Below are 9,713 nucleotides of genomic sequence, written 5' to 3' on the forward strand. Positions count from 1 at the left end.
CGGTTTCGGGCCGTGTCGGGGTGCGATTCTGTTCCAGATCCGGCCCAATATCTCTTTTTGCTATTTGGGACGGAGCTGGGCCAGTGCCGGGCCGCTTCTGTACAAGATCCGTTTCGCGGAGCCGTACCAGTTTTGGCCCGATGTGCGTTTGGACACTGGGCCAGATCCGCCAAACGGTTTCGGGCCGACTCAGTCAGCGATTCTGTTCCAGATCCAGCCCAGTGTCTTTTTGCCATCTGGGTAGGGAGGCGTAACAAACTCAAAATAGAGACACAATGTAAAAACAAAAGCAAACCAAAACATGCAAAAAGTGAATTAAATAAAACACATCAAGAAAATGTAACACCAAAAACGCCATCCCTTTGGCTGGATTACACACACGCACGCACACACACACATATATGTACTTGAGGAAGAAAATTTGTGATTTGTGAATGCAGACGGCACCCTTATTGTTTGAGAGCACAGACGGCACCCTTTTGTTTCATGTCCCCTGTTGAGCTAACCTCTTTAGCATTAACCAGTGATGTTTTGATTATATGTTAAGATGCCTCCACCAGGTCTGAGAGACCTACCCTCCCTTCCCTTGGTGGGAAACCCCCCCTTCCTGGAGTGCGACCCCCCTCCCCTTTCCCCTGAATGTAAATTTTCTTGTCTCCTTCCTAAAGTACAACCCCCTTTTCTTTATTACTTTGTTTGTCTTTTGTTTTCTATTGACTGCTTTGAAGTAACTGTATAAATACCATCTGAAAACATAGATTCGGGGTCAGACTACTGAAACAGACTCTGTCTGCATCGGTACTCTCACCGTGCTCCGGAACACTAAATAAAGCTACACTCATCGCAGCAAACTTTGAACCACGTTTTGTGATTTTTCTTCAACATACTTTATGTATATATATATATATACATATATATATACATATATATATATATATATATATATATATATATATATATATATATATATACACACACATATGTTAGGGCTGGGCAAGTTAACACATTATTACCACATTAATGCATTCATTAAATAACAGACAATTTTATTTATCTCACGTTAATGCCGTTTTATTATTATTCTGCCTTTCAAGCAAATCTTACTTTGTTTATACATACGGAGTCTTATTTTGAAACTCATGCTTTTATTTTGGCACTCCACACGCACCAAGCGCCGGTGCCCTGTGTACTGAGAGGAGAAAAGTGAGCGAACTTTCCAAGTAATGCTGAATCAAACTTTGTTTAGTGCCGTCTTATTATTGTTCTGCCTTTCAAGCAAGTCTTAGTTCATTAATACATACAGACTCTTATTTTGAAACTCCATCCATCCATTAGGGTGGGGCCCCGGCTGCGCCATACCGGGCGACGTCACTTTCCTTTGATGTTTCTTTTCCATATAGGCTTCTGAACTGCTCTTAGTCTGGCCCATCACCCAGGACCTGTTTGCCTCGGGAGACCCAAATAGGGGCATAAAGCCTCCGACAACATAGCTCCTGGGATCGTTCGGGCGCTCAAACTCCCCCACCACGATAAGGTGGCAGTTCAAGGGGGAGTATTTTGAAACTCATGCTTTTATTTTAGCGCTCCACACGCACCAAGCGCCGGTGCCCTGTGTACGTGCTGGCTGAGAGGAGAAAAGTGAGTGAACTTTCCAAGTAATGCTGAATCAAACTTTAACTCCTGCAGAAGCAACGCCTGTATGTATCAATCATTCTGTTGTTTGCTAAATAATTTCACATGCAAATGTGCTGTTAGAAACATGTTTATGATGTTATTTTGGATGTGTTTATTACAGTGTGTTATTAACATGTTTAAGCTAATTTGTTTATGCTAGCAGTCGGAGATGGGTTGCTAATTCTTTATGCAGGCTCATGTTAAGTTTATGTAAATTCATTGCTTGTGTTTAGATATAATATGCCAGCCTTTGAACTAACCTTTACTTATTTACGATATGACTGTTGTATTAGCCGTCAATTTAAGTTTATAATAATTACATCTATGCATTCTCCATGAATATGCATATCATTAATAGACATAACTAATTAATTTATTTTGTCTTTATTTTATTAGTTAGTTCCTTCTTATGTCTGAACTGACTACGGTAACACTGAAAGGACAAAACATATGTTAGTGCAACTTATTCCTTATTCCGACCACTAGAGGGCCCCTTTGGTTGCTTTGAACAACTGAACATCACATATTATTGGGCTTATTAGTATTAGTACTTATTAGTGGGTTTAAGACTCCTGTCAGTCACTCACAAGCGGAAATAAACTGGTGTGGACATAAACATGGAGAAAAGTAGCGGTCTTGTTCAATGGACATTTTCATTTTAAATGTCTTCAGATGGTGGGGTTGAGAAGGACACAGGTGTTTGGAAGCACTGCAATGTGGAATTATTTTTATATCACCGGAGTACTTCCAGTCTGAAATATCACTGAAAGGCAATACATGCTGTTGATGCTGGCTACCCCCCCCCCCCCCCCCCCCCCAATATAACTATGCAATTAATCGCAGAAAGCCACGTGATTAATTGCGATTAAAAATTGTAATCGCTGCCCAGCACTAATATATGTGTGTATAAATTTATTTATTTATTTATTTATTTATTTATTTATTTATTTATTTATATATTTATATACATATACAGTACAGGCCAAAAGTTAGGACACACCTTCTCATTCTTTGCATTTTCTTTATTTTCATGACTATTTACATTGTAGATTCTCACTGAAGGCATCAAAACTATGAATGAACACATGTGGAATCATGTACTTAACAAAAAAGTGTGAAATAACTGAAAACATATCTTATATTCTAGTTTCTTCAAAGTAGCCACCCTTAGCACTGATGACTGCTTTGCACACTCTTGCCATTCTCTTGATGAGTATCAAGAGGTAGTCACCTGAAATGGTTTCCTAACAGTCTTGAAGAAGTTCCCAGAGATGCTTAGCACTTGTTGGCCCTTTTGCCTTCACTCTGCAGTCCAGCTCACCCCAAACCATCTCGATTGGGTTCAGGTCCGGTGACTGTGGAGGCCAGGTCATCTGGCGCAGCACTCCATCACTCTCCTTCTTGGTCAAATATCCCTCACACAGCCTGGAGGTGTGTTTGGGGTCATTGTCCTGTTGAAACATAAATGATGGTCCAACTAAACGCAAACCGGATGGAATGGCATGTCACTTCAGGATGCTGTGGTAGCCATGCTGATTCAGGTTGCCTTCAGTCTTGAATAAACCCCCAACAGCGTCACCAGCAAAGCACCCCCACACCATCACACCTCCCCCTCCATGCTTCACGGTGAGAAACCAGGCATGTAGCATCCATCCGTTCACCTTTTCTGCGTCGCACAAAGACACGGCGGTTGGATCCAAAGATCTCAAATTTGGACTCATCAGACCAAAGCACAGATTTCCACTGGTCTAATGTCCATTCCTTGGGTTTCTTGGCCCAAATAAATCTCTTCTGTTTGTTGCCTCTCCTGAGCAGTGGTTTCCTAGCAGCTATTTGACCATGAAGGCCTGATTCACGCAGTCTCCTCTTAACAGTTGTTGTAGAGATGTGTCTGCTGCTAGAGCTCTGTGTGGTATTCATCTGGTCTCTAATCTGAGCTGCTGTTAATTTGCGATTTCTGAGGCTGGTGACTCAGATGAACTTATCTTCAGCATCAGAGGTGACTCTTGGTCTTCCTTTCCTGGGGCGGTCCTCATGTGAGCCAGTTTCGTTGTAGCGCTTGATGGTTTTTGCGACTGCACTTGGGGACACATTCAAAATTTTTGAAATTTTCTAGACTGACTGACCTTCATTTCTTAAAGTAATGATGGCCACTCGTTTGTCTTTACTTAGCTGATTGGTTCTCGCCATATGTATTCTAACAGTTGTCCAATAGGGCTGTCAGCTGTGCATCAACCTGACTTCTGCACAACACAACTGATGGTCCCAACCCCATCAATAAGGCAAGAAATTCCACTAAGTAACCCTGACAAGGCACAGCTATGAAGTGAAAACCATTTCAGGTGACTACCTCTTGATGCTCATCAAGAGAATGCCAAGGGTGTGCAAGGCAGTCATCAGAGCTAAGGATGGCTACTTTGAAGAAACTAGAATATAAGAGATGTTTTCAGTTATTTCACACTTTTTTGTTAAGTACATAATTCCACATGTGTTCATTCATAGTTTTGATGCCTTCAGTGAGAATCTACAATGTAAATAGTCATGAAAATAATGAAAATGCGAAGAATGAGAAGGTGTGTCCAAACTTTTGGCCTGTACTGTATATATATATATATATATATATATATAGGTTTTATATATATAGGTTTCATATATATATATATATATATATATATATATATATATATATATGAGTCAAAACAAAAATAATCTAAACTGTAACACAGTACAAATGAAGATCTACAGAAAATTATAATTGACAATACAAGAAGCCAAAATGTTTAAGTCAAATATTTATTGATTACGTCAATTTAAGTTCCCACAACCTTTTTTTTTTATTAAACAGTAGTCCTCCTCACAAACTGGCCATCATTTTCATATGAAAATGAACCAAAAAGTAGAAGAAGGACAGATAGAGAATGATGGTTAAGTTTGAGACTGGTCAGATCAGTGGAACATGGCTGACAGTGGATTAGTTCCTGCAGTAGAGCAGGTTGATTCGGTTGATGTCATTCTGGCTCATCTGTTTGGCTGTCCCGAACACAGCATTGCGGTTGGGAATGGCCACCATGGTGGGGCTGTAGTTGTCTTTGGAGAAAGCCGTTCTGGAGGGAAAACAGCTCACATTTACTTTCTCATATAGGAAATGTACAGAGAACAGGGATGGCTGGAAAATGCTCTGTTGATGCCAATTAAACAAAATCATTTACACAGGAAAACTTGGTACCTTTATAAACCTTATTTTGATCTCATTTTTACCTGCATTAGAGAGATGTGCGTAGTCTCATAATACAGTAAAAATACAGGACAATACAGTAAAAATCATTCTTCTCTATTGAGTGTAGTGTATTTCCACAATGAACTGACCTGCCATAATGCATGACGGAGCCATAGTCATAAGGAGTCCCCTGGTTCAGGGTGTCGATCTTCCTGAAGTTGTGTTCCTGACCTGCACAGTTCAAATACTACTTTAAGCTCTATGTTGGAACTTTTGGGGTTTGAAGTGAGTTTCTAATGCACTGAATGACCATGTTTGGGTGTGTTTTTATGAATTATCAGTTCATAATGTGATGTAAATCCAGATTGCAGTGAACTGGTCTTGGAATTCTCACCCTTCATGACGTTCTGAAGGATGACCTGGATGTGCTGGTCTCTGTCAGACCGGCACTGCTCATGGTTGAAACCCAGAGCATGGAGCAGCTCGTGCTGTATTGTTCCATAGTAAATGCAGCCTCGACGGGACAGAGACACGGTCTGAGTGTTGCCCTGACGACCCACGTATGAGTAACATCTGCAAAGATGATGGAACACGACATCAGACTGAGAATAGCATATATTTCTTGTTTTATACATGTTATAATGACCACACTTGGGCAATTCTCTATTTCTGTATTAAGATAATTCCAGGACACATAGGAACTATGCACAAAAAACAAAAGTTTCAGGGAAAAGACAGCTTCTACAAATGAAAATGGCAGGTATTTACATTAATGTGACCTCCAGTTACAATATGAGATTCACTCCATTAATTTCAAATGTTTCTTGTTTTTTCGTCTACTTTTTGTCTGTCTGATGAAACAGTTTAGTTCAGAATTCTGTGAGTTTATTTTGCACATATTTCCAATAGTATCTGAAGATTAAAGACTGAGAAGTAAATATGCATGCTTATTACAACTCAGCAGAAAAAACGTAAAAGGTAGATGATGACTTTGGAAGAGGTTTGTATGTAAGCTTTTTACATACAGTCAATTTTTACATATCAATTTTCTAATATGATGAGTTTCCTGTCATTAAAACATGAAAATGTTAAATATTTTGGCAATGAATACTCTGTATTGTAATGTGGTACTCACCTGTTTTTCTTTTGCAGGTATCAGTGACATAAAAACTGTATGATGAACTTAAAAATATTTGTAAGTTTTATAAGCTGCAGTTCTGTTGTTTTACAAATTATGTCAGGCTATTGTGATTGAATGTCATTTCTTACTTTGATAGGATTTTTGAATCAGAGCTTTTAGTTTTATACCTTATAAATCAGTTCTTCATGTAATCATACTTCTACACTTTTCCTGAGGAAGTTGTCGTACCCGTCCAGAGACTGGATGTACAGGTAATCCCTCTGGTTGGTTCTGGGGAAGAAGCGGATGCAGGTGGAGTAGGAGAAGGAATTCAAGCCCCTTTTGATGAGATCTATCTCCTGAGGGGCTGAAAGATACCAGAAGAAACCAACATCATTTTAGGTATTGTGTATTTTGATTTCATTAAAGTCAGATGATTCCTTATGAAGATGCACATCTAAAAAGGTGACACAAATTACCTTAAACAGCAGCTCACTCTATAGAAGTGTTTGTTCACAGCTTTATCCTTTTACTCTACTTATTTTACTATACAACATACATTTTCCCATGATCAGTAAAATTTTGCCTTTCAGAAACAAAGATATTTTCATGACACTCCCTTAATCACTCTACTCGGTATCCACAGAACAGAATCAATTGATTTGTTTTTTAGAAAACTATTTTGCTTGGTCTGACTTTTTAACAGTAACTTCAGATAATGAATGTTTTTTTGATCAGTATATAAATAAAGATGCAAGTTGATGCATCAGAAAGGTCTGTTACCTGTAATTTGATGTTATCTCCATGGAAACAAATTGAAATTTTTGTCCTCGAGAACATTTATAAAACCTATAAGAATATTATGCATAGTGGCTGTTTATTTGGATGCACAGTAATTGATTTATATATCCTGAGTTTATTTTTATGTAGATGTACTTACAGTAGTGGTTAGCGATGGCATAAGGTACATAGACTTTGTTGTCAGTGGCTTTAGGCCACATGCAGCCTCTCCTGACACAGGGGTCGGCGTTTCTCAGAGTTGGCAGGCGGGAAACAGCAATGTCTCCGTCAATATGGATCCCATCTCTGTCAGGACCTGAATACAGCAAGTACAGTCGGACAATAGCACCATTTACCAGTGAAAAAAAAGGTCAAACAAGTCCCAAACTACAGAACAAGTTCATTGTTGGATAAATGTGTATAATGTTATCAGTTTTGTGATAAAAGAGATGTTCAGTGTGAATTGATTTAAATATTTAGAGTTAGAAGACTTTCTTACTGAGATTGTCATTGGCATCTCCCAGCTGCTCTGAGACAGTCAGATCATTTTCAGCTTCAGCTGATCTCCACATCTGCATGAAGAAGGAGACTTTTTTTATGAATTACAAAGCCCAGCAGATCTTATATCTTCCCAAACCTCATTGAAAGACCATAGAACAAGTCACTGTTGACCCATTTAAGGGTTACATTTAGTCCATCATGAATCAACCAATATGGTTCATGTTGAATTTTAGTCACATTTTAAACAAAGAAACCAGAAAATGTTATTACTGTGTGCTTGCATGTAATGCAAAGCACAACTTACTGTTGTTCGTTAAATTTATTATTACTGTGTGCTTGCATGTAATGCAAGGCACAACGTATTGTTCATCATATTTATTATTATTATTATTATTATTATTATTATTATTTTTAGTAGTAGTATTAGTATTATTATTAGTATTATTATTATGACTGACTGACTTATTATTCCAAAACTTTGGAGGAAAAAAATGGTGGCCCAGAGCATTGAAAATAGACCCAAGCATATTATTGCAAAAATGTGCAGCCTGGTCTCAAAAGGTGTGCTATGACCCAGGTTAACGATCCGATACACCAAACCACATACACATACAGGGAACAGAATACTGACAGCTGATTAGTTGAAATCCTCTCTAACTTAGAGTAGAGAGGGTTGGGTTTTATGTTAGAAAATCTAGAAACAACTCTTCATAACTCTTACATTTCTGGGATTTCAGCAACAATTTATGCATCAAAATGTTGGAAAAACTCTTTTCTTTCAAAGACTATTCATGTTAGTCTTAAAATGTTTCATTTTCAATCTACAGGCCTCCTAGCGCAAAGAGTGACTATTTTTATCTCACTTCATTCCCATGTTAAATTTCTGTCACTGACTCACCAGAAGTCTCACCTGCAAGAATTTTTGAGATAGGATGTACAGTTATGGATTGACGGCAGTTTGTTTGAGAGGTGGTTTCATAGTGAATTTAATATGGACATCCATGTCTCCTCCATAAGGAGGAATGTTTATAAACGGGTTTGTGTGTTTTGTCTTTTCCAGAAAATTCCACAACGACACATAGTAGAGGGGTGGACAAGTTATAATTTATATATATGGAGTTGGTGAATCCCCATCTTTTCAGTGTCATTTGTTCCAGACACAGTTACCACAGTTGTTTTCTTTCTTGGTTGGATCTTGTCCACAGGTCATTAATGGATATCAGGTGCACCTGCCATGTTTCTCCACACCTGGTTGTAATTGGTCAGTTTGCCCCATTCCCATCGTGACCAGTGCCTCCCATTTAAAATACTGTTTAAGGCCCATCTTTTTGTTTTATCTATCTCTGTGATAGACTCGGTGGGTGATTGTAAATTGTATTTTCAGTCTCCTTTTAGAACCCCTAAAACGGCCCTTTACTGGTTTTACCCCTTTTCATGTTTTTTGTGAAGTTTGTTTTGTTGCTTTCCCAATTTGTGACCTCCGTTTTTTTGTGTTGTGTGTGTGTGTGTGTGTGTGTGAGTGTGTGTGTTTGAGAGAAATGAAACACATTACATTAACCTTTTCAAAATTGTTCATGCAAATTTCAAATTCTGCTGTTTATCTTATGACATTTGTAAATTTAGGTTCTGGAAAACAGTGTCAATAATTCTGCTGATCCTTATTTTTTCGCCTTCCTGTTGTGCTGTTGCACAGTTATAGCAAACTTTTTTTGTATTAAATAACTTGTACATACAAATGCCATGTTAAACAACATAACTTTGATCCAGATATATGCAGTACTTTATAAACAGTCCTTCTTTGGTACTATTTCTTGCTTTTACATTGCACCTGGCCACAAGTCCACAAATCTGGCAAGAGGCAAGCACACAGATTACGTTTCCTTCAGGAAATGTGCGCATGTCTAGTATTTCAAATAAAGTCTCACACTTCTGCAAAAAAACTAAATTTAAGCAAACTTAGGGAACTTACTATTACTCATCACAGTGTTTATCATGTAGTAAACTGGTCCTGAACTTGGTATTGAAGGATCCAGCTATTGGACTTACCCCTGCCTCGGTCCAGGCTGAGACTGCAAATAGGGCCAGGAGACCCAGGATGCACTTCATCACCGCCATGTTACCGAATCAAACAGCAGGCTGGAAGAAATGAAGGACCAGTCAAACAATCTCCAACTGTGGTAAAAGCAGCATTAAGAGCAGCTTGTTACCACACTGATTTACCTTAACTGCTTTGGTTAAAGTGGGAAAGGAGGAAATGTGATGTCCTGTGGCTCTGCAGTGTATTTTATAGGAAAACCTGCAGAGGACCACCTTCAGCAGGGCACGACCTCCTTAATCCTGCAAATAAAGATGATATTTACTTAATTTAATGTTGATCAAAGGTGAACGTTCCTTTCACATCTTCCCTCTTGAGGTCCACCC

General features: G+C 38.6%; 1 protein-coding gene across 1 annotated transcript; it reads right to left on the bottom strand.

The window, feature by feature from the left end:
* Positions 1 to 4,645: 4,645 nt before the first annotated feature.
* Positions 4,646 to 9,407, bottom strand: LOC115420404 (high choriolytic enzyme 1-like). The gene is made up of 7 exons (XM_030135639.1): positions 9,339 to 9,407; positions 7,291 to 7,363; positions 6,952 to 7,107; positions 6,261 to 6,378; positions 5,286 to 5,464; positions 5,041 to 5,122; positions 4,646 to 4,778 (listed from the first exon to the last, which is right to left on the bottom strand). Exons 1-7 carry the CDS (start codon positions 9,405 to 9,407, stop codon positions 4,646 to 4,648), a joined length of 810 nt encoding a protein of 269 aa, XP_029991499.1.
* Between the last annotated feature and the right edge of the window lie 306 nt (positions 9,408 to 9,713).

This window comes from Sphaeramia orbicularis, chromosome 6, assembly GCF_902148855.1.
Source record: "Sphaeramia orbicularis chromosome 6, fSphaOr1.1, whole genome shotgun sequence".
Taxonomy (NCBI): Eukaryota; Metazoa; Chordata; class Actinopteri; order Kurtiformes; family Apogonidae; genus Sphaeramia; species Sphaeramia orbicularis.

Coding starts and splice junctions, on each gene's coding strand:
- LOC115420404 (XM_030135639.1), bottom strand. CDS start 9,407: ATGGCGGTGATGAAGTGCATCCTGGGTCTCCTGGCCCTATTTGCAGTC. Junction 6,379..6,951: donor TGCCATCGCTAACCACTACT/GTAAGTACATCT, acceptor GGTATCTTTCAG/CCCCTCAGGAGATAGATCTC. Junction 4,779..5,040: donor TCCGTCATGCATTATGGCAG/GTCAGTTCATTG, acceptor TTTTCCCTCCAG/AACGGCTTTCTCCAAAGACA.